This window comes from Helicoverpa armigera, chromosome 17, assembly GCF_030705265.1.
Source record: "Helicoverpa armigera isolate CAAS_96S chromosome 17, ASM3070526v1, whole genome shotgun sequence".
In the NCBI taxonomy this organism is placed as follows: domain Eukaryota; kingdom Metazoa; phylum Arthropoda; class Insecta; order Lepidoptera; family Noctuidae; genus Helicoverpa; species Helicoverpa armigera.
This window is the reverse complement of record NC_087136.1, coordinates 10,803,776-10,829,658: the sequence shown is the minus strand read 5'-3', so window position 1 is coordinate 10,829,658 and position 25,883 is coordinate 10,803,776. Positions and strand designations below refer to the sequence as shown.

Sequence of the window (25,883 nt, the reverse complement as noted above, 5' to 3'; positions counted from 1 at the left end):
ATATTTTTTTTTGTAATAAAAACTATCCTATGTCCTTTCTCAAGTTTCAAACTATGTCTGTACCAAATTTCACACAAATCGGTTCAGTAGTTTAGGCGTGAAGAAAAGACAGACAGACAGACAGACGGACAGACAGACAGACAGACAGAGTTACTTTTGCATTTATAATATTAGTTTGGATAGTTTGGATGTTATCAGAAAACTGCTGGAAAAACAGGTTTGCGTTCTGTAAGTATTAGAATTTTAGGTATTTAATATGATATTTACTCAGAATCTACTTTCCAAACTGCGGCAAATCAAGTGTGCATTCCTGTAACTATTTTTAACTGAGGTATGTGTATGGAACTTGGTACTTATTCAGATCTCACTTCTTTTATAGGCGAAGCATTCCCATATTTTCGAACTTGGCAGCCTTTCACATTTTTGTTTTGGGTGGGATTATTTTTACCAGACAAATAGCTGGAAAAACATTGCACTAAAATGTTAAAATAATTTCCATGCTGGGATGTTGAGACTTCGTTAATTGCTGAGTCAAAGTTGTAGTGTATACCTGATAGGATTCGGAGATTGCAATTTATTAAGTTGCGTGGACGGCGGCGAGCGCTGCACCGACATCTTCTTGAATTTGACGATTAATAGTTTCTATGATACCAGGAACGCAGCGGCGGACAGAAGTTGCGCAAACGATCAAGCGATTGTGTAGTATTGCGGCTGTGTGCGTGAGGGGTGTGTCCTTGACCGAGTGGGAGGAGCTTCAGGTGTTAGATGAACTCACTAGATATGGTCGTCTTTTTCGCACACAGATGGTCTCGTTCTGGCGTCGATGAGTGTCCTCGAAGCTATGCACTCCTAGTACTGCGAAAGTATATTGCGAAAGGATTTCTTCCACGTATGAACAGGCCTAGTGGGTAAATATGGTTGATTTATATTAGGCCGGGCCGTGCCGTGCCGTGTCCGGGCTTTTACGAAATTCTAAAGACGAGACGAGCGTCGTTTGTGGCCCGGACGGGCCACGGATCATGTACAATACAAAATGTATGTAACGTTTCACATCCGTGCCCCATACGAGCCACGTACACGGCACGCCCCGGACACGGCCCGACCTAATATAAATCATCCCATAAAGAACCAACCTCTCAAGTATGAATGCGCGATTCGATTCCAGGTCAGGCAAGTACCAATGCAACTTTTTTAAGTTTTGTATGTACTTTCTAAGTATATCTTAGACACCAATTACTGTGTCGGATGGCACGCTAAACTGTAGGTTAGGCTGGAAACAGTGCTCGACCGACGGTCAGCGCTGACCCTCGACGTAGACTACGACGTAGCTATATCTGCGTAAGTCTATGCACGCGCACACAGCTACGCTGACGGTACGCGCGTGATTTTGTATGTGATTCGGTCGGGACGTACGGTCAGCACTGACCGTCGGCCGAGCACTGTTTCCAGCCTTACGGGTGCCAGTAAGTCTGACACCAGTCTAACCAAGGGGTATTAGGTTTCCCGGGTAAATGAGTTGAGCATTTCAGATTGGCAGTCGCTCCTTATAAAACACTAGTACTCAGCTGCATTCGGTTAGACTGGAAGCCGACTCCAACATAGTTGGAAAAATGGCTCGGAGGATGATAATTTTAATTAAACGGTTGCATATTGTTATAATTGCAGTTGTTTAAACTACCGACTAACCAATATTTTGAATTTTTCTATTCGACTGATATCATAATTCTCTAAGAGCTCAATTCTCAATCTTGTCAGAAATATGGATACCAGTTATTCACTTCACAAAGGGCTGTTCACCGCAACAACGTGGTGGATAAATGACATAAACAAAAACCTTTTCAAACATTTTTTTATTACTCATAATGATTCATACATTACCACCAAACACGCAGAATGGATTACAGCGACGTGATACAATGATTTTATTTAATGAGTATTTAATTTACATACAATTATAAATATAAACCTAGGTACCCTTAAGGGCAGTACATTATTTAAATTATTAAATATCTTCATTTTTAGCAGGTTTGTTAATAAAGCAAGCAAACATTTTAAGTAACAGTTGAAATATTTATGGTGCATACATACAAAGAATATATTTTTAGGAGTTGATTTTTGAACCTGCTTTTTGTTGCCTGTTGTTTGTTTTCACACACCTTGTTATAAACCTACTAAACACAATGAATCAAGTATATAATTTTCTATTAAAACTTGCCAAGTAACATCATTAAAAAGTACAGAAAATTTATAAAAAACTAGCTTTTGCCCGCAACTTCGTTCGCGTGGAATAGTGACTACCAGCAGATTTTTGATTTGACCAATAGATGGCGCTATATGTCCGGAATAATTTTAATTATAAAATAATATTTTTTGTAATAAAAACTATCCTATGTCCTTTCTCAAGTTTCAAACTATGTCTGTACCAAATTTCACACAAATCGGTTCAGTAGTTTAGGCGTGAAGAAAAGACAGACAGACAGACAGACGGACAGACAGACAGACAGACAGAGTTACTTTTGCATTTATAATATTAGTTTGGATAGTTTGGATGTTATCAGAAAACTGCTGGAAAAACAGGTTTGCGTTCTGTAAGTATTAGAATTTTAGGTATTTAATATGATATTTACTCAGAATCTACTTTCCAAACTGCGGCAAATCAAGTGTGCATTCCTGTAACTATTTTTAACTGAGGTATGTGTATGGAACTTGGTACTTATTCAGATCTCACTTCTTTTATAGGCGAAGCATTCCCATATTTTCGAACTTGGCAGCCTTTCACATTTTTGTTTTGGGTGGGATTATTTTTACCAGACAAATAGCTGGAAAAACATTGCACTAAAATGTTAAAATAATTTCCATGCTGGGATGTTGAGACTTCGTTAACTGCTGAGTCAAAGTTGTAGTGTATACCTGATAGGATTCGGAGATTGCAATTTATTAAGTTGCGTGGACGGCGGCGAGCGCTGCACCGACATCTTCTTGAATTTGACGATTAATAGTTTCTATGATACCAGGAACGCAGCGGCGGACAGAAGTTGCGCAAACGATCAAGCGATTGTGTAGTATTGCGGCTGTGTGCGTGAGGGGTGTGTCCTTGACCGAGTGGGAGGAGCTTCAGGTGTTAGATGAACTCACTAGATATGGTCGTCTTTTTCGCACACAGATGGTCTCGTTCTGGCGTCGATGAGTGTCCTCGAAGCTATGCACTCCTAGTACTGCGAAAGTATATTGCGAAAGGATTTCTTCCACGTATGAACAGGCCTAGTGGGTAAATATGGTTGATTTATATTAGGCCGGGCCGTGCCGTGCCGTGTCCGGGCTTTTACGAAATTCTAAAGACGAGACGAGCGTCGTTTGTGGCCCGGACGGGCCACGGATCATGTACAATACAAAATGTATGTAACGTTTCACATCCGTGCCCCATACGAGCCACGTACACGGCACGCCCCGGACACGGCCCGACCTAATATAAATCATCCCATAAAGAACCAACCTCTCAAGTATGAATGCGCGATTCGATTCCAGGTCAGGCAAGTACCAATGCAACTTTTTTAAGTTTTGTATGTACTTTCTAAGTATATCTTAGACACCAATTACTGTGTCGGATGGCACGCTAAACTGTAGGTTAGGCTGGAAACAGTGCTCGACCGACGGTCAGCGCTGACCCTCGACGTAGACTACGACGTAGCTATATCTGCGTAAGTCTATGCACGCGCACACAGCTACGCTGACGGTACGCGCGTGATTTTGTATGTGATTCGGTCGGGACGTACGGTCAGCACTGACCGTCGGCCGAGCACTGTTTCCAGCCTTACGGGTGCCAGTAAGTCTGACACCAGTCTAACCAAGGGGTATTAGGTTTCCCGGGTAAATGAGTTGAGCATTTCAGATTGGCAGTCGCTCCTTATAAAACACTAGTACTCAGCTGCATTCGGTTAGACTGGAAGCCGACTCCAACAAAGTTGGAAAAATGGCTCGGAGGATGATAATTTTAATTAAACGGTTGCATATTGTTATAATTGCAGTTGTTTAAACTACCGACTAACCAATATTTTGAATTTTTCTATTCGACTGATATCATAATTCTCTAAGAGCTCAATTCTCAATCTTGTCAGAAATATGGATACCAGTTATTCACTTCACAAAGGGCTGTTCACCGCAACAACGTGGTGGATAAATGACATAAACAAAAACCTTTTCAAACATTTTTTTATTACTCATAATGATTCATACATTACCACCAAACACGCAGAATGGATTACAGCGACGTGATACAATGATTTTATTTAATGAGTATTTAATTTACATACAATTATAAATATGCACCTAGTACCCTTAAGGGCAGTACATTATTTAAATTATTAAATATCTTCATTTTTAGCAGGTTTGTTAATAAAGCAAGCAAACATTTTAAGTAACAGTTAAAATATTTATGGTGCATATTACTAAAAAAAAAATATTTTCAGGAGTTGATCTTCAAAGATAAAGGTAGTATTTGGGTACTCAAGATATCGTTAGTCCCATTTTTGGTGAAATTAATTGGCAATTCTCCTTATTATCGCAATATTAAATTGTCGTAGGTATGCACCATAATTTCCTTTTCAACATTCCCAAACCAATAATTTATTTTTAATGTTTATTAATTTTAGGCGTATACAGCGTTTTGTCTCTCAACAGAAGCATTTTTTTAATTGTTAGCTGTTTAACAAAATATTTCATCAGTCTTACTTACCACTAAGCGTGTAACTTGCACCCCAAAGTAAACGATGACAGTGGAACTTGTCAAAAATACACTTGTCTCTTTCACACTTATGTCAATACTCGTAAGAGTAAGGGAGATCACCGTATGTAAAGCAACTCCTATAGTAAAAAAAATAATAAACTTTTAATTTATGAATACAATACCAGTATGAATTTCATAATTTTTTAAAATAAATGAATGCCTACTTATATAAAAAAATGTATTAAGTGAATTATTCCTTAGTATTTTCTAATGTTTCCACCCTCATCATTTACAAGAGGGGATACATTCAATATCTAAATATTGTAACGCAACGATTTCTAGCACCACTTAAGCCATCAGATTCAATTATTTAAAATAGAGAGTTACATTATTGAATGCACAGATTTTTCGATATTTATTTGCTGTCTGATCTTTTTTATATAGTATTTTCAGTATAAAGCATGAAGACTCTTTTGCATCGTTTTTACTTATAAGTCTCTTTTTATATGCGTGAGTAAATATTAGATACACTCTCTATTTTAAATCGAATCACCCACATTGATACCTATCTACAACAAATCCATATTTTCCATATAGATACTCTCTTAACTCGATGTCTCTTATCTACGGATTTTCCACTCAAAGTCAAACTTTTCGCACATACCAATTCCTTCTCATTATCTTACAACACTGCTCACTAAATAATTTTACCGCTAAATAGATTTAATATGGTTTACTGTATTTTTTACCTTTATTTACTGTTCAATATTTTGATCAAATGCATACTGTTTTTGCATCTTTTTCAAGGGTTTTTATTTTATGTTTTTGCTAAAGTAAAATAAACAGTGGTTTTTGGGTTTTATGCTTCATATTTAGCGGTAAACGTATTTATTAAGCGGTGGTGCAAATGTGTTTAGATTACGTATTTTATAGAGATGCCAAACAGTCATACGGTGTACCTAATCTTAGATAATGTTTTATGCCATCGTCATTAATTTATTTCTTAATTAATTTAATTCTAAGCATCTATAGATGGCATTGAGGTAAGCAGGTTCTAAGTTGGCATAGTGTTCAGTTTTCTTTGATATCATTTGAGGTAAATGACAGGCTTCCAGGCAAACCGTATGGTTGTCTGTCAACCTAAGTATATATTCATAGGTAACAAAGACACTAAATGTTTCTTTAAATATAATTAAACATGTTCAATAACCAAGTTGAAAGAATACAACATTTAATAATTTCAATAATGGTTTATTTCTCAGAGCTATTGATGTTCACTAAGCTGATACAATTCTTAATTTTAATAACATTTTTAATATTCCTAATAATATGCATTAATTAGAATTCTAGCTATAAAATACAATAGTAAACTTTAGGGTCAGGCTTTACGGCCAGCTAGACAGTGGATGCTGGCTGAAAGTAACAAAGCCTATTTAAATAAAAGATACTCAAAATCCTTTTTATTCAAAGCGATATAGTTGTCGTCACCGATGCACTCGTCATGAGAATATAAAGTGGCAAACTTTAGCGTATTCGACATCATGAAATTGATTCGTCCAAACACACAGTTGTCATCACGGTTGGGCATTTCAATCTCAAAATGCTGTATTTTAGCAACGTAGCGATGGAAGAGCTTATTACTAAAATTGACTGGAGAAGCCAACAGTGTCACGACAGCAGTAGCATCGGTTCAGACCCGCCTCCCCCAGGTATTCCTCACATCCCTGTTTAGTCCCATCCAAACTACCTAAAGCAAAACCACATAATGAAACAATATTGTGCTCACATCAATCCACACAGTAACACATACTATATTAATTATGTATTTTAAACTATAAAATAAAAACTCATTCGTTGACATACATAAAAAATAAAAATAAAAAAAGTATTCTTTATGTATTTGTTTACAATTTTTTAAAGTTTTTTTTTATATGTTAATACATTGTGCTGGTGCGGTTCGGAATACGAATTGTTCTCGCTATAGTTTCTATATTAAGACAATGTTAGCGAAGTAAGCGATTGTTGTGTGACATTAATCCACTTATAGCTATGGATGACTTAAAATTAATTGACTCAAACACTTTCATTGGATATTTGGCAAATAAGGACAATGCATGGTGGAGACGCGAGCAGTGACCCGTCTGATGGAACAGTGCTGGTCTGCCGACAGGCTGAACATGCTCGCTGCTGTGTTTCTGAGGAAAGCCTTCAACACTGCTTACTCACTAGATGCTGAATCATTTATGGATCATTATCACATTCGCTCACATCCGAACATAACGTTTTGAAACAAATCGGTAACCTAATGGAGTACTTTATCTATAATTACATGAGGATTTCATCTTCGACAAAAAAACATTACAAAAACAATTCATCTGAATAGGAACGAATTTTATAAGACTATAACGATTTTTATAAGTATTTGGGTCGCCTCGACTAGAAATTTCAAACAAAAATACAACAGACCGAAAAATATATAGTTGCCAACGTAATACAAATAGAGATTCGGGAATCTCGTTTTATTTTAATAATAATAATCTTTTGGAAATGAGTAAATTTTATATAACACGTAATTATAACTATGTTATATTACTATACCTCGACGCAACAAGCAAGTATCAACTTAAACAGAGGTAAATATAATGAATTCTTTAATAATAGTTTTCTACTAAAACATTTATTATTTATAATGGTTAAGCTCTCTATCGTTTTAGGCTCACTGTTGGTCTAGAATAACACAGATGTCTTCAGTTAAGGATGGCGATCGATTGCAGTATTTCATCAGAGGCTCGAACAAGAGCATTTGACACACATTCGATTAATATTGGAGTTGCAGGATGTTCCAATTATAATCGACTCTGTATCTAATACCTTGTGCGAGTACTCTGAAGTTAGCCAAGTTGGCGTCACGAATACAGACCGATGTTGCGTTAGCGCGTGATGTTTGCGCAACTTATTCTTAAATAGCCGAGAAGATAAATTTCGTTAGCGTGATGCAGAACCTGTATTCGTAACAACGCCATCTGTTGGATTTATAAAAAGTTACGTCGCAACCCTACAATCCATCACCACCGTTCGTCTATTATAAATCGCAGGGAAATAAGCTCGAGTTGAAAATAATCGTGGAAAACGTCACTCCTTACATCTAACTGAATTACTTACGAGGTACAGGCTGACACGAGAAGTCATCTTTGTCGTTCTAGAGTCGTAATAATAAGTCTCATCTAACAAATACGAATAGAAACTAGCGCACGTAGCACTAGCTCGACGAGCGAGCATATATTAAGAACGTCTTTATAAGACAATATTACGTTTAATAAGTATATCTTTATTTAAACCTTTAAAAAAGTACCATCAGGTTTTATAATAACGTCAGTTACCATGACAATCGTATGTTAATCACGTCCTTTTAAAGCCACTACGCTAAACAAAACAAATGCCGCTAAGACATTTTGTACAATTTGTAAATCACAAATGGCGATAGCAAAATAATTTTTCTTTTTCATTCCCCCAAAAATTTTGATCGCAAAGCGGTGTTTTGGCTAAACAAAATGGACTGGTTACGCTAAATATCATGTATAAAAGCACTACAGTTTTGTATAAGACCAAATTTTAAAACATCATCAGAAATATACTTTAAATGGCAAGCTACTAGAAAACAGTTGTATTTTAGAAAAAAATGGACGTCTCTGTTCTTAGGTCGAGAATTGGTTATTGACTTTACAATTGGATGTGGTTAGGACACTGTCAGTTTGGGAGTTAGGAATCGGCCGTGGTTTGCACAACACATTTGACACCAGCACTATCGTTTTCGTTTGGATTATCGTTACTTTCATTATTAACTAGGATTTTATCAAACTCTTTAGCAGTCTGTTAATTGCATTCAAATATCACAAAAACTCAGTATCTATTTGCAAACACTCTCATGCGAAGTAGTGGCCTCAAGAGTCAATGCTTACGAGTGTTTCTTTCATTATCACAGCCTTTTTTTTTCTACAACAACAATTACACTTTTCTTTGGTTCATTCGGTTCGCAAGCGTTGACTCCTCGACAGTGGCTCACTTCTTCGATGAGAAGGCTACAAATAGACCCGAAACCTAGAACTCGAGTCTATAGGCCGCACACGATGTCTCATGATCCTGGAGGTTGATGGTGCACCGGGACGCAGACGGCGACAGGTCAATCTTGTACTTCTCGAGAGCTTCCTCATTCTCTGTCACCCAGTAGCCAAGCACGTCGGTGTCATACGTGGGAATTATGGTGACTTCTGCAAAAGTCAGAAAGAAAGATTATTTTTTGAACTGAACTAAGCATAACCTTCAAATTATGACTTAAACGTCATAAGTATGCGATGCTTACCTAAATCTTTATCTTCCCATGTTTTCTTGGCATCGAGCAGAGCATTGTAGATCTCTTTTGAAGGCTCAGTACCAGAGAATACGTAGTAGCGGGCACGGACTCGCTTGAAGAATTCAATGGCGGAGTAGTAGGAGTTGCCGTGGTGTGGAACGTAAGTAAGTTCCATGTACACCGGAGCTGGAGCCTTCTTCTTGCTGGGAGACTCCGAGGCGCGACCCTTGGCTTCCTTGCTCTTCTCTTGGTTGATCTTATTTTTGTTTAACACTGTTGCACTAGATTGCTTCTTAGGAGTGCTCTTGCCATCTGTCTGTGTAGGTGGCCCTATTGGACTGGGCAAACCAAGTGGCTTTCCCCAAGACTCGATCGGGTCTTTGGATGTTTTACGAGTTTCGCTCGTCATTTCAGATTGTTCCAACTTAGTTTCCTGTTTGCTTGATGAACTGCTGTCAGACAATTTTTTTGATTCTGTTTTAATGTCTTTTAATGTTATTGTACTTTCCTCCTTCGATGAATGACTTGAACTTGAATGGAATTTCGAGTCAAGTTCATATTTAGCTGTTATATTTGAAATAACTTGAGAACCGCTCACCTTCTTATGTTCTTCAATGGCTTTCTCAAAATGTTCGTCAGCCTCTTTTAAGAAAGTAGCATCGCTGTGTTTTATATGTTCTGATCTTTCTTTGCTTAAGAACTCTTTAGTTAGTTTTGTTGCAGAGCCGCTGAGTACTTCAGTTGTGGTAACTTCGGAGTGTGAAGAGGATTTGCAGGAATCGTCTTCAGGTAAGTGTCCATATAAGGAGGTTGTCATAATGTCTTTGTCTAAACCTGATTCATGTTTTTCGAATAGATCTTGTTGTGACCTAGCGGTATCTAATTCAAAGCTGAGATTGGACCTAGGGGAGTGTGCGATTTGTGATTTTGTACTGCTGGGGCTGCCCTGACCTTCTTCATCACTATAGTACATTCCACTGCTTTCCGTGCCCCATATATGAGTGGCGGCCCTAGAACCTCTTGAGCTAATATCTGATGGTGGAGTTGCGATTCCAGGATGGTCTAGATCATCGCTCGCTGCTGATGAGCTTCGCATGTCACCTGTCTTAGAAGACAATTTCGAGAATGATTTTTCACTTTCGCCAGTATCAACAGTTTCTTCGAACTCTTCTCTAAACTCGGATATCGTAGTTTTAGTAGATTTAGTTGTCTTGGTCACCCCATCACTGCCTTTACTAACTGTAGTAGTCTCAACTGTTACTTTAATTTTTTCAGGGCTAATGACTTCTTTTGTCGTTACTACCGTTATTGTTTGTGTTATTTCGTTGTCACCTTCTTTGATGACTTTAGTGTAGGTATCAGTTTCCGTAGTTATTTCTCCAACTGGTGAACGTTGTTTCTTCGGCTTCTGTTCTTGTTTTTCTTTTGAATCATGTTGCTTCTGGTTTACTGCAGGCTTATCATCTAAAACTTGTCGTTCCTCTTGTGCTACTGGTTGCTTTTCAATTTCTTCAAGCTCTTCTGGAGACCAGTCATCAAGACCAGTTCCTGGTGGTAAGTATGTAATTTGTGTACGAACGTCTTTCGTTGTTTCAACTGTGCCGTCGTCTTTGGCATTTTCCGTAATAGTTTCTGTGACCGTTTTTACTGCAACGTCATTTGTTTTACTATTGCTAAGTTCTTCTTTGGTCACGTTAGTCGTGATTGTCTGAGTAATTTTTTCACCATGTTCTGATTTGATGATATTAGTCTTTTTATCTACGGAAGTTTTAATTTTACCAGTGGGTTCTAATCCCTGGAGCGCCGCTTGTAGATCACTGTCTGATGTCTTCTGGAATTCAGATACAGTTATTTTTACATCTTTTGTGGTTTCTGTAGCACCGTCGGGATATTCATCGATAGTAGTTGTTTCAACAGTAGTCCGTACTCGTTTAATATTGACATCGTTACTAGCTAAGAATTCGCGTTTAGTTTTTGTCGTAATTTTGCGTTTGATAGTAATAGACCCTCGTTGGATTTCTTCATTTTTAACGTCTAAGTCTTCAGTTTGACTTTCTACAATTTCAGAATCACCAACCGGTAAATCTTCAGGACGCCCAGGAGCATCCTGCATTGATCTTGGAGGGTAACCTGCTATGTCTGTGATTGTGACAGTTTCTTTCTTCTTAGTAATGACTGTACCATCAGGATGTTCATCTTCAATCTCAACCCTAATTATAGATTTAACTTTCCTTGAAAGTGTAGCGGCATTTTCGAATTCCTGTTTTATGGTTTTCATTGTTGTTTTTCTATTTATTTTCACGCCATTTTCGAAAATTGTATCTTCTTCAGTCTCAACAGATTCTTTTGGTTTATCAATTTCAACATATCCCGTCAAGTTTTCATAGAATGTTTCGCTTTTAAAATCATCTAATGTCACTTTTTTGTCCCTTGTGATTTCCGTGTTACCATCGGGTAGTGCAATTTGACTCTCAGTTTCTACAGTTGTTCTGACTTTCCTCTTAATATCCTCTTGTTGTGATTCCAAAACTTCTTTTGTTGTTTTGATAGTAATTGTTTGTTGAAGTTCTTTTCCGTCTCTAACTACTGCATTATTAATAGTTTCGACATTGATTTGAACATCCCCAACCTGATCGTAGCCTGTCACTTGTTGAACAGGGGCCTCCACATTGTCTTCTTTTATATCACATACTGATGTACTGGTGTCAACAGTTGTTCTTGCAGCGCCGTCTGGGAATTCATCAGTTGTCGTTACAGTTTTAACCGTCTTCATCTTTCGCATGATATTTTTACTATCAGAGTACTTAGTTTTGACTATTTTTGTATTGATGACTCTTCTAATGCTCACCCCGTCTTCCTTTATTTCTTGAACTTTGGTGTCTTCACTTACTTCAGGTTCTCCTGAAGGAGATAGGTCTTGGAGCGCGGCTTCTAATTTTCTTATTTCGGCTAATTCTTCTGCTGTGGGTTCAGGCGCCTTGAGACTTTCATCGACTAATGATACCTTTTCACTGGCTCTCGTTGTGACTGAACCGTCGGGGTATTCATCTTCTATTACCGTCCTAATTGTAGTTTTTGTTCGCTTAATATTTTGTTCAGCACTAGCATATTCTTGGACTATTGTGGTGATAGTTGTTTTTCTTTTTATCACTATACCATTTTCAGTGATGGATTTAGTTTCTGTGGTTGTGTCTTCTATTGGATCACCGACAGCATCAAAACCTTCTTCGACGACGTCAGTAATTTCTATTTCAATATCCGTAACTGAAGTGCTACTTTCAACAGTAGTCCGAGCTGACCCATCTGGATAGTTATCGGTAGTGGTGAGTGTAGTTACAGTCTTTAGTTTTCTGAGATTACCCTGTTTGTCAGAATACTTTGTTTTAACTATTTTAGTGACTATAATCCTTCTGATAACAGTATCCTTTTCCTTGATATCTATAGTTTCACTAGATTCAGTTATTTCTGGTTCTCCTTCAGGGATGAAGTCTTTCAGGGCGGCATCAACTTTACTACTTTGGGCAGGTTCTTCTTCTGACGGTGATTCTTCTTTGACAGTTAATTTATCACCGGTTTTTGATTTTCCTTCTATGAAAGTTTCAGAGTCTAGCGATTCATGAACTCCATTGACAATAGGTTCTGGGTCTTTTTCTTTAGGTTCTGGCAGGGTACTCTGATCTACACTAACCTTCTTTTTCGTTTGGACCTCTTCTTCAATATTTAAATCATTAATAGTCGTGTTTGTATCAACGGTAATCTTTGTAGTGCCGTCAGGATATTGATCACTAGTAGTAACTGTAGTGACTGTTTTAATTTTTTGTAATTGTCCCCGACTGTCAGAGTACTTTGTCGTCACTATTTTAGTAACAATAGTTCTATGGATGGTAATATCCTTTTCTTTGATTTCTTCTTTTTGCACGGATTCACTTACATCTGGTTCTGATGAAATCAAATCCTTAAGAATGGCATTAATCTTTTCGTCTTCGGAGTCATCACTCGTTGTTATGAGATTTTCATCTGTAAGAGATATCTTTTCACTTGTCTTTTTTATAACAGATCCATCAGGGTGTTCATCTTCTACAACAGTCTTGACTGTTGTCTTTACTCGCTTAATGGTATTTGATGTATTGATATATTCTTGTGTAGTAGTAGTTACAGTTGTTTTTCTTTTTATAATAAGGCCGTCTTCAGTTACTGTTTCTGTTTCTGTAGTAGTGTCCTCTTTGGGTTTGCCAATTGATTCAAAGCCGTCGAGACTATCTTCTACAGTATCTAATCCAATGTCTGACACAGATATTTTGACATCTTTCGTCACTTCTGTCATGCCATCGGGAAGCATTGTCTCCGTTACAGTCTCAACTGTGGTCTTTAGTTTTCTCTTAGTCCTGTCAATTGAGGCTAATGTTTCTTTAGTAGTAGTTGTAGTTATAATTTGCAACGCACTTTTTCCGTTTATACTAACAGTTTTCTCATTTCTGTCTGTTTCGACCGCCTTATCTTCTAGTACTGTTAAATCTTGAAGTTCAGGAGTCTCTACTGGTTCGATATCAATGTCTGACAGCGATGTACTGCTATCAACTTTCGTGCGAGAAGAACCATCTGGGTAATCATCAGTCGTAGTGATAGTTGTGTCAGTCTTGAGTTTTCTAGGGATGCCTTGTTTATCGGCATATTTAGTTTTAACTACTCTGGTTACTATTGTGCGTCTAATGGTGAAAGTGTCTTGTTTGATTTCTTCTGTTTTAGAGGTGACACTTTCTTCAGGTTCACCACAAACAATAAACTCATTAAGTATATTATCTAAACTACTACTGACTATTACTGCTAAACTATTACTGCTAGAATCTATTACTACTAAACTATTACTGCTAGAATCTAAAATAATTTCTTCAGTCTTAACTTCAACATTCTTCTGTACATCTCTTGAACCATCAGGATGCTCTTTAGCGACATTTGTTTCTACTGTCGTACGAATTATTTTTTTATGGTCACTTACTTTAATGGTTTCTTTCTTTGTTGTTGTTGTAACAGTTTCGACAATATCCTTGTTGTTTTCTTTAATAATTCGTTTACTTACATCTGTATCAATAATCGTATCTTCAATGTTATCGTCTGATTCATCAGTCTCACTTAAAAAGGATTTGAGTGATTCTACATCTTTAGGTAAGGAAGACTCACGTTTATCAGTCAAATCCCTAATATCGAACTTTTCTTCACTTTCTAAATATTCCTTATCTATTCTGTCTTTTGCATATAAATCCATAGATGAGGTAGATCTAAGGCTGGAAGAACATTCTGAGAGTAATGTTTGTGTATCTTTAATTGTAGTTGTAGAACCATCAGATCCTTTGCTCAAAGTAGTAGTTTCTATTGTGGTCTTAATATTCTGTGGTGTGCCGTCTTCTCTTGATATTACTTCTTTGGTAGTAACAGTGGTTATTGTTTGTGTTACAACATTTTCACCTTCCTTAATTATTTTGGTTACAGTATCAGTTTCGGTTTTGATCTTTCCAACATTTTGCATCAATGATAAAAGATCTGATTCATCATCGACAAGAGCAGATGTTTTCTTTGGAACTTTTTCTGTTGAAGTTGAAATTCTTTGGGTAAGAACGTCATCTCCAACATGTACCACTTTAGTGATTGTTTCCTCGCTGCCATCAGACTTATCATAGGTTACTTCACTCTGAACGCCATCGCTTATTTTGACATCTTGGAAGCTACTAGGAGTCTTAGGCAGTGGACTAACTGGGACGGTTGGGGGTGTCGAAACTCTAACTAAAGATTCTAAGCTCTCAGTTTTTATTCCTTGTTGTACAGTGTCTTCTTCAAATGCTTTTTGTATCGACTCCATAAGATGAACGGCACTTTCAGTCATTGCTTGAGTTATATTTTTGTCGTCACTAAGTCCTACATCAGTGGGTATACTATGGACTCCGGAATCTGATGCTTCAGAAAGAGGTATTTCATCTTTTGGTGATCCTAATTCCTGTGTTTTGTCGTCTTGCACTTTGGTCAAATCGGTATCTTTCAGTGTTGAAGTAAAAGAGTCGTCGATTGATAATGGTTCAACTTTATGGCTCGTAGTATCATCAGCATGTAGTTTTCGTACGGATTTCTTTTCAGACTTTTCAGATCCTTCAAAACTGTATTTTTCCTCTAGACTTGTTTCTTTTGAAACATCTTCAGAACTGCTTCCATGTGGTATAGACGTAAGACCATCTGTCAAGCTATCAAGAGAGTCTTGAGTAGATCTATCATCAAGAATAGACCTCTTTTTCACAACATGTGGCTTACTGACAGTTTCTTTAAGACCAGGTTCTAATTTGGAAACGAATTGTCGCTCTTGTTTAAGCAATTCTTCTGTTTGACTGGATAAAGATTGTATTTTTGTAACTGCTGGTTGAACAAATGACTCTTTTTGAAGGTCAACTCTTTCAATTATTTGACTATCTTCACTTATCGATTCGCCATCGTCATAAATGTCTTTTTCAGTAGTATCAAAGTCTTGCAGATCTTTTCCGTCTGCGGATTTTTTCTGTGACTGATGATCTTCTGAATCAACTATTTGTTTATCTGATTTACTTATAAGATCTTTGTCGGCTGAAACTTTCTTACTACTTGTCGATTCGTCTTCGAAAGATTCCTTTTCATCAATGTCTTTTTCATCATCCTTTGATTTTGCTTCAATTTCTTTTTTGGTAACTTCTGATTTTTCTGAGGCTTTATCTGTTTCAGGGGATTTTTCATGTTTGACAGGGCTAGGTACTTTGTCATCTGCCTTGTCAGGGCTGTCTAATTTGACATCATGTTTAATAGAGCTAAGTGTCACCTTGTCAGACATAACAGGACTAGGCACCTGGTCAAGAGGCTTGTCGGGGCTCAGTTCTGCTTTATCAAGTTTGATAGGACTTGGTACTTTTACTTCTGGTTCGACTGGAATGGGTGCTTGTTCTTCAAGAGAGCTAGCGCTTACTTTTTTGACGTCTTCCGAAACAGGACTGGGTTGTTGCTCAGCAGGCTTGATGGGGGCAGGCACCTTTTCGTCAGGCTTGACAGGGCTAGGAGCCTTCTCATCAGGCTTGACCGGGCTTGGTTCCTTATCGTCCATCTTGACAGGGCTAGGTACCTTCTCATCGGGCTTAACGAGGCTAGGCGCCTTTTCGTCGGGTTTGACAGGGCTTGGTTCCTTATCATCTGTCTTGACAGTGCTTACAGGCTTGTCGTCGTGTTCGATGGGGCTAGAGACCTTCTCATCAGGCTTGACAGGGCTAGGCGCCTTTTCGTCAGGCTTGACGGGGCTTGGTTCCTTATCATCAGCCTTAACAGGGCTAGGTACCTTGTCATCTGTCTTAACAGGGCTAAGTAGTTTGTCATCGTGTTCGATGGGGCTAGATACCTTCTCATCAGGCTTGACGGGGGTTGATTCCTTATCTTCAATCTTGACAGGACTAGGTACCTTATCATCGATTTCGATGGAGCTAGGTACCTTCTCATCAGGCTTGACAGGGCTAGGTACCTTCTCATCAGGCTCGACAGGGCTAGGTACCTTCTCATCAGGTTTGACAGGGCTAGGTACCTTCTCATCAGGTTTGACAGGGCTAGGTTCCTTCTCATCGGGCTTAACGAGGCTAGGCGCCTTTTCGTCGGGTTTGACAGGGCTTGGTTCCTTATCATCTGTCTTGACAGTGCTAACAAGCTTGTCGTCGTGTTCGATGGGGCTAGAGACCTTCTCATCAGGCTTGACAGGGCTAGGTTCCTTCTCATCGTGTTGGATGGGGCTAGATACCTTCTCATCAGGCTTGACAAGGCTAGGTACCTTTTCATCTGTCTTGACGGTGCTAGTTACCTTATCATCGATGTCGATGGAGCTAGGTACCTTCTCATCGGGCTTTGCGGGACTAGGCACCTTCTCTTCAGGCTTGACAGGGCTAGGCAATTTCTCTTCAGGCTTGACAGGACCTGGTTCCTTCTCTTCGGGCTTCACAGGGCTTTGCTCCGTTTCGTCAGGTTTAGCATGGCTAGCTTCCTTCACATCCAGCTTGACGAGGCTAGGCGCCCTTTCATCTAGCTTAGCAGGGCTAGGTAGCTTGTCATCGTGTTCGATGGGGCTAGGCACCTTCTCATCTGTCTTGATAGGGCTAGGCGATTTCTCATCAGGCTTGACGAGGATTGGTTCCTTATCGTCTATCTTGACAGGGCTAAGTACCTTCTCATCAGGCTTGACGGGGGTTGATTCCTTATCTTCAATCTTGACAGGACTAGGTACCTTATCATCGATTTCGATGGAGCTAGGTACCTTCTCATCATGCTCGACAGGGCTAGGTACCTCCTCATCAGGCTTGACAGGGCTAGGTACCTTCTCATCAGGCTTAACAGGGCTAGGTACCTTCTCATCAGGCTTGACAGGGCTAGGCACCTTTTCGTCAGGCTTGACAGGGCTAGGTTCCTTCTCATCGGGCTTAGCAGGGCTAGGTACCTTCTCATCAGGTTTGACAGGGCTAGGTACTTTATCATCGATGTCGATGGAGCTAGATACCTTCTCATCGGGCTTTGCGGGGCTAGGCACCTTCTCATCTGTCTTGACATGGCTAGGCGCCTTCTCTTCAGGCTTGACTGGACCTGGTTCCTTCTCTTCGAGCTTCACAGGGCTTTGCTCCTTTTCGTCAGGTTTAGCATGGCTATCTTCCTTCACATCCAGCTTGACGAGGCTAGGCGCCCTTTCATCTAGCTTAACAGGGCTAGGTAGCTTGTCATCGTGTTCGATGGGGCTAGGCACCTTCTCATCTGACTTGATAGGGCTAGGCGATTTCTCATCAGGCTTGACGAGGATTGGTTCCTTATCGTCTATCTGGACAGGGCTTGGTTCTTTCTCATCGGGCTTTACGGCGCTAGGCGCCTTTTCGTCAGGCTTGGCAGGGCTAAGTACCTTCTCATCAGGCTTGACGGGGGTTGATTCTTTATCTTCAATCTTGAGAGGACTAGGTACCTTATCATCGATTTCGATGGAGCTAGGTACCTTCTCATCAGGCTTGACAGGGCTAGGCGCCTTTTCTTCAGGCTTGACAGTGCTAGGTTCCTTCTCATCGGGCTTGACAGGGCTAGGTACCTTCTCATCAGGCTTGACAGGGCTGGGTTCCTTCTCATCGTATTGGATGGGGCTTGATACTTTCTCTTTGGGCTTTACAGGGCTAGGCACCTTTTCATCTGTCTTGACAGGGCTAGTAAGCTTATCATCGATGTCGATGGAGCTAGGTACCTTCTCACCGAGCTTTGCGGGGCTAGGTACCTTCTCATCAGGCTTTACAGGGCTAGGTTCCTTCTCATCGAGCTTAAGAGGGCTAGGTTCCTTCTCATCGGGCTTGACAGGGCTAGATACCTTCTCATCAGGCTTGACAGGGCTAGGTACCTTCTCTTCAGGCTTGACAGGGCTAGGTTCTTTCTCATCCAGCTTAAGAGGGCTAGGTTCCTTCTCATCGGGCTTGACAGGGCTAGGTACCTTCTCGTCAGGCTTGACAGGGCTAGGTACCTTCTCTTCAGGCTTGACAGGGCTAGGTTCTTTCTCATCCAGCTTAAGAGGGCTAGGTACCTTCTCGTCAGGCTTGACAGGGCTAGATACCTTCTCATCAGGCTTGACAGGGCTAGGTACCTTCTCTTCAGGCTTGACAGGGCTAGGTTCTTTCTCATCCAGCTTAAGAGGGCTAGGTTCCTTCTCATCGGGCTTGACAGGGCTAGGTACCTTCTCATCAGGCTTGACAGGGCTAGATACCTTCTCATCAGGCTTGACAGGGCTACGTTCCTTCTCATCGTGTTGGATGGGACTAGATACCTTATCATCGATGTCGATGGAGCTAGGTACCTTATCATCGGGCTTGACAGGGCTAGGCGCCTTCGCGTTAGGCTTGACAGAGCTTAGTTCCATATCATCAGCCTTGACTGGGCTAATTACCTTATCGTCTATCTTGACAGGGCTAGGTTCCGTCTCTTCGGGCTTAACAGGGCTTGGTTCCTTCTCATCAGGCTTGACAGGGCTAGGCGCCTTTTCGTCAGGCTTGACGGGGCTTGGTACCTTCTCATCAGGCTTGAGAGGGCTAGGTACTTTATCATCGATGTCGATGGAGCTAGGTACCTTCTTATCGGGCTTTGCGGGGCTAGGCACCTTCTCTTCAGGCTTGACAGGGCTAGTTTCCTTCTCTTCGGGCTTCTCGGGGCTAGGGATCTTCTCTTCGAGCTGAACAGGGATAGGTACCTTTTCATCTGTCTTGACAGGGCTAGGTAGCTTGTCATCAGGCTTGACAGGGCTTGGTACCTTCTCATCAGGCTTGACAGGGCTAGGTTCCTTCTCATCGGGCTTAGCAGGGCTAGGTACCTTCTCATCAGGTTTGACAGGGCTAGGTACCTTCTCATCTGGCTTGAGAGGGCTAGGTACTTTATCATCGATCTCAATGGAGCTAGGTACCTTCTTATCGGGCTTTGCGGGGCTAGGCACCTTCTCTTCAGGCTTGACAGGGCTAGTTTCCTTCTCTTCGGGCTTCTCGGGGCTATGCTCCTTTTCGTCAGGTTTAGCATGGCTAACTTCCTTCACATCGAGCTTGACCAGGCTCGGCGCCTTGTCATCTAACTTGACAGGGCTAGGCAGCTTATCATCGTGTTCGATGGGCACCTTCTCATCTGCCTTGACGAGAATTGGTTCCTTATCGTCTATCTTGACAGGGCTAGGTTCTTTCTCATCGGGCTTAGCAGGGCTAGGTACCTTCTCATCAGGTTTGACAGGGCTAGGTACCTTCTCATCTGGCTTGAGAGGGCTAGGTACTTTATCATCGATCTCAATGGAGCTAGGTACCTTCTTATCGGGCTTTGCGGGGCTAGGCACCTTCTCTTCAGGCTTGACAGGGCTAGTTTCCTTCTCTTCGGGCTTCTCGGGGCTATGCTCCTTTTCGTCAGGTTTAGCATGGCTAACTTCCTTCACATCGAGCTTGACCAGGCTCGGCGCCTTGTCATCTAACTTGACAGGGCTAGGCAGCTTATCATCGTGTTCGATGGGCACCTTCTCATCTGCCTTGACGAGAATTGGTTCCTTATCGTCTATCTTGACAGGGCTAGGTTCTTTCTCATCGGGCTTCGCGGGGCTAGGCACCTTCTCATCTGTCTTGATAGAGCTAGGTACCTTCTCATCAGGCTTGACGGGGCTTGTTTCCTTATCATCAGGCTTAACAGGGCTTGGTTCCTTATCATCTGTCTTAACAGGTCTAGGAAGCTTGTCATCGTGTTCGATGGGACTAGATATCGTCTCATCAGGCTTGACAGGGCTAGGTAGCTTATCATCGATGTCGATGGAGCTAGGTACCTTCTCATCGGGCTTTGCGGGGCTAGGCGCCTTCTCTTCAGGCTTGACAGGGCTAGGTAGCTTATCGTCTATCTTGACAGGGCTAGCTACCTTTTCTTCGGGCTTAACAGGGCTTGGTTCTTTCTCATCTGTCTTGATAGGGCTAGGCGATTTCTCATCGGGCTTTAAGGCGCTAGGCGCCTGTTCGTCAGGCTTGGCAGGGCTAAGTATCTTCTCATCAGGTTTGACGGGGGTTGATTCTTTATCTTCAATCTTGAGAGGACTAGGTACCTTATCATCAATTTCGATGGAGCTAGGTACCTTCTCATCAGGCTTGACAGGGCTAGGCGCCTTTTCTTCAGGCTTGACAGTGCTAGGTTCCTTCTCATCGGGCTTGACAGGGCTAGGTACCTTCTCATCAGGCTTGACAGTGCTAGGTTCCTTCTCATCGGGCTTGACAGGGCTAGGCGCCTTTACGTCAGGCTTGACAGTGCTAGGTTCCTTTTCGTCAGGCTTGACAGGGCTAGGCGCCTTTTCATCAAGCTTGACAGGGCTTGGTACCTTCTCTTCGGGCTTGACAGGGCTTGGTTCCTTATCGTCTGTCTTGACAGGGCTAGTCAGCTTATCGTCTATCTTGACAGGGCTAGGGACCTTCTCACCGGGCTGAACAGGGCTAGGCGCCTTTTCATCGGACTTGACAGGGCTTGGTTCCTTTTCATCTGACTTGACAGGGCTAGCTATCCTCTCATCAGGCTTGACAGGGCTAGGCGCCTTCTCTTCAGCCTTAACAGAAATAGGCGCCTCGTCATCAGGTTTGACAGGGCTAGGCGCCTTCACGTCAGTCTTGAGAGGGCTAGGTAGCTTGTCATCGTGGTCGACGGGGCTAGGTACCTCCTCGTCGGACTTGACAGGGCTTGGTTCCTTATCGTCTATCTTGAGAGAACTAGGCGCCTTCTCTTCAGGCTTGACAGGGCTAGGCGCCTTCTCATCGGTCTTGATAGGGCTAGGTACCTTCTCATCAGGTTTGACAGGGCTAGGCGCCTTCTCTGCAGGCTTTACAGGGCTAGGTGATTTCTCATCAGGCTTGACAGGGCTAGATGCCTCCTCACCTGGCTTGACTGGGCTTGGTGTTGTTACTTCAAGAGAAACTGAGCTGAGTTTTCTTCCATCATCCTTGACTGGGCTGCCTTCCTTGTCATCTAGCTTGACCGGGCTAGAATCTTTGTCATCAGGTTTGACAAGGGTGTCTGTTTTCTCATCAAGCTTCTTCTCTTCAGAAGTGTCAGTTGACTTGTCCTTATCATCAGGCTTTGTAGAACTAAAGTCTGAAACTTTTAAGTGTAAATCTCTGGCGACGCATTCATTGCAAAGCTGCATCAGTTGCTCTAAAGTTGGTTTTGAATTACTCAATGAAGTTTTCTTGTATGTTCTGCTAACTTTAGTTCCATCCGGTAATTCGTCTTCTTCGACAGTAACAATAATAATCTTGTACATCACTGTCGTTCTTGAAATACTGTAATATTTTTGTACTATCGTTGTGATGATAAACGTTCTTAAAATTTCAACACCTTTTTCCGTTATAGTGAGGTATTGGGTAATTGTTTTTTCCTCTGATTCACCCGTAGGTTTGAAATCTTTTAATCTTTCTTCAATTTCTAGATCATCTAAGAATGAGATTAATTTTTCTTCCATTGGGCTACTTGATAATTCATCACGTTTGATAGGACTGGGTACCTTATCTTCAGGCGTGATACCACTTTCTCCATCTTCACCTAGTTCCTGAGGGCGAGGCACTTTCTTTTCAAGCGTATCAGGGCTTGATTCTTTTTGATCTTCTTTGAGTGGGCTAGGTGTCTTCTTGGTATAGGTTAATTCAAGGTCGGATCTTATATCACTTCCATCTTGTATTGGACTGATCTCTTTAATTTCAATTTTGAAAGTACTTGTTTTAGGTCTCGAATCGGCAATAGATACGTCTTTATACGTTCTGCTAACTTTAGTGCCATCTAAATGTTCGTCCGACTCTACAGATATAACTGTGATTTTGTATTTTCTTATAGTCTTACTTACATTTGAGTATTCTTGAATAATTGTTGTGATAGTTGATTTCCTTTTAATTACCTGGCCTCCTTCAGTAATGGTGACTATCTGAGTTGTGGTATCTTCTTCTATTTCACCGACAGGTTCAAAGCCTTCTAATTGTTTCTCAATTTCTGATTCATCTTGAGGTGTGATTGGTACTAATGCGCTTTTTTCGTCAACTAGGCTTTCAGTTGGTAACTTAATACTATGCTTGATGGAATCATCAGCCTTTACTGCCACCGTTTCAATTTCTGCACTCTTTTCTTTGTCAGATTTTGTTTGTGGTATGTGTACAGCAGGTAGCTCGCTGTCATCCATTAAAGCTGGACTTAGGATTTCTGCATCAGATTCAGCAGGACTCGGTGTTTTATCAGATAGTTTATCCAGCTTAATAGGTGTTATACCCTTCTCATCCTTTTCGTCTGGATCGCGTTTCTTTTCATCTACTAAGCTTGTTTCTTTTTGAATTGTTGCTATTTCTTCCTTATGCTCAATAGGACTTAGTGTTTTATCTTCAAGCTGATCGTGATGAATTAATTTATCAATTTGATTGCTAGCAGTGGTAATCTGTTTTACTACTTCTATTGATGTAACTGCATCTGCTTCACCATCGATTGTCTTTTTATCTTTTTTGATGTCACAAATATCCTTTTCTAAACCAACTTGCTTGTAATCAAGTTTGTCAGAAATGATATCACTTTCCATAATTTCACTTGTTAATTGCTCAGATTTTAATTGTTGAGTTTTTTCACTTAATTCGTCAGATATAGGAGTAATGTCTGTGACTTTAGTGGACACTGATTTCAATTCATCGACTTTTTCTTTATGCACTGCTTCTTTTATTTCAGTTACTTCATCTATTTCTTTTTCCGAAACCAATTGTTTGATTGTTTCTTTAATAACAACACCTGTGTCATCTTTTATAGGACTAAGTTCTTTGAGTGTATCTAGAACAAGTTCTGGGCTTGGTACATCGTCGTCAAACTGATCTTGTAATGCGGTTTCAACACGTAGTTCTTTCTTTATTATTTCAGGAGTAAGATCGTCTTCAGGTTTAATACCTTGATCCACGTCTTCTTTCATCTGAGCCTCTTTCTCTGGTTTAGGTTCTTTTACAGGAACTTGACTGAGAATGGCATCAGAAAACTGTGGAGTCTTATCGATGGTGATTTTGTCGAGAGCTATTCTATCCTTTAAATGTATGTCTCCTTCCATGTCTGGAGAAATTTCTTGATGTTCTAAGTGTTCATCAAGAATATTTTTGTCAATAACCACAAAGCCATCTTCATCTAAAAGCTCCTCAGACTGTTGAGTGATTGCTGGCTTTTCTTCAGTTGTACTAACGCTTGACAATTTCTCTTCAAGAGTATCGACTGAAGTTATGTCAAGTTTACTTGCACTTGTTTCCTTCTCTTCAACTGTTTTACCCAACGTTTTATCTGGGCTTGACAACCGTTGTTCTTGCTTGCTAGTGACATGGCTAGAATCATCCTGTTTGGTTACTTTTTCTATATAAGTTATACTTGACAAGTCTTCATCAGTCTCTGATAGGCTCAATTCTCTGTCTTCAACTTTGACTGGACTTGAATCTTCATCGTACTTAAGAGAGCTCGGTTCTTTCTCATCAGGCTTAACAGGGCTTGGCGCTTTTTCATCATGCTTGACCGGGCTTGGAACTTTGTCATCATGTTCAAGAGGCTTAAGTGCCTTCTCGTCAGCCTCGACTGGACTAGGCGCCTTTTCATCGAGCTTGACGGAGCTTTGCGGTTTCTCATCTTGTTTGACGGGGCTTCGTTCGTTTTCGTCAGTTTTGATGAGTACAGCTACCGTTTCCTTTGGTTCGACTGGACTGGGTGCTTTCGCATCAAGAGAGATAGCACTCAGCTTTCTTTCGTCTTCCTTGACTGGACTTGGTTCTTTCTCATCAGGTTTGGTAGGACTAGGTGCTTTCTCATCAGATTTGATAGGGCTAGGTGCCTCTTCATCAGACTCGGCAGGACTAGGTGCCTTCTCATCTGGCTTGACGGAACTTGGCGCTTCCTCATCGGGCTTGATGGAGCTTAGACCTTTTTCATCATGTTCAAGAGGTTTAAGTGTCTTTTCATCGGACTTGATAGGAGTAGGCAACTTCTCCTCGGACTTAACGGGGCTTGGTTCTTTCTCGTCACGTTTGATGAGTGTCGCTGCCGTTTCCTTTTGTTCAACTGGACTGGGTGCTTTCACATCAAGAGAGACAGCACTCAGTTTTCTTTCATCTTCCTTAACTGAACTGGGTTCTTCCTCGTCAGGTTTGATAGGACTAGGTGCCTTTTCAGCAGGCTTGACGGAGCTTGGCACTTTCTCATCGGGCTTGACCGGGCTTGGCATTTTCTCGTCAGGCTTGACGGGGCTTGGTGCCTTGTCTTCTGATTTGACTGGACTGGGTGCTTTCTCATCAAGAGAAATAGCTCTCAATTTTCTTTCTTCTTCCTTGTCGGGGCTTGGTCCCTTCTCATCAGGCTTTACGGGGCTATGTTCCTTCTCATCAAGTTTGATGGAACTTGTTGAAGTTTCTTTTGGTTCGACAAGACTGGGTGCTTTCACATCAAGAGAGACCGCACTCAGTTTCCTTTCATCTTCCTTGACTACGCTTGGTTCTTTGTCGTCAGATTTAGTGGAAATAGGTGCCTTCTCATCGGGCATGACAGAGCTTGGCGCTTTGTCATCAGACTTGACGGGGCTATGCTCTTTCTCATCAAGTTTGATGGAACTTATTGTAGTTTCTTTTGGTTCGACTGGACTGGGTGCTTTCACATCAAGAGAGACAGCACTCAGTTTTCTTTCATCTTCCTTGACTGACCTGGGTTCTTCCTCGTCAGGTTTGGTAGGACTAGGTGCCTTTTCATCAGGCTTGATAGAGCTTGGCATTTTCTCATCGGGCTTGACCGGGCTTGGCGTTTTCTCATCAGGTTTGATTGGGCTAAGTGCCTCTTCATCAGGCTCGACAGGACTAGGCGCCTTCTCCTGGGACTTAACGGGGCTTGGTTCTTTCTCATCAGGTTTGGTAGAAATAGGTGCCTTCTCATCAGGCTTGACGGACCTTGGTGCCTTGTCATCTGGTTTTGCTGGACTGGGTGCTTTGTCATCAATAGAAATAGCGCTCAATTTTATTTCGTCTTCCTTGACAGGGCTTTGCGCTTTTTCATCAAGTTTGACTAGGCTTGGCTCTCTCTCGTCAGGTTTGATAGGGATAGTTACCTTCTCATCGGTCTTGGCAGGACTTGGCGCTTTTTCATCGAGCTTGACTGGGCTTGAAACTTTGTCATCATATGCAAGAGGCTTAAGTGCCTTCTTGTCAGCCTCGACTGCAATGGGCACTTTGTCCACCTCCTTGACTGAACTTGGTTCTTTCTCGTCTGGTT

The 25,883-nt window shown here is 41.1% G+C and overlaps 1 protein-coding gene across 2 annotated transcripts in view; it reads right to left on the bottom strand.

Moving 5' to 3' along the window:
* Positions 1–5,953: 5,953 nt before the first annotated feature.
* Positions 5,954–25,883, bottom strand: part of LOC110382348 (titin) — a 170,686-nt gene continuing 150,756 nt past the window's right edge. Inside the window, exons 8-10 of one of the 2 annotated variants that reach the window (XM_064038742.1) lie at positions 17,584–25,883; positions 9,084–17,553; positions 5,954–8,991 (exon numbers count right to left, since the gene is read on the bottom strand). The exon at positions 17,584–25,883 is cut by the window's right edge and continues 15,045 nt beyond it. In XM_064038742.1, the coding sequence (XP_063894812.1) occupies positions 8,822–8,991; positions 9,084–17,553; positions 17,584–25,883 (16,940 nt within the window). In that variant the 3' untranslated portion in view covers positions 5,954–8,821. Of the gene's footprint in view, positions 8,992–9,083 lie in introns of both variants that reach the window. The other variant, XM_064038743.1, reaches the window with a different exon arrangement.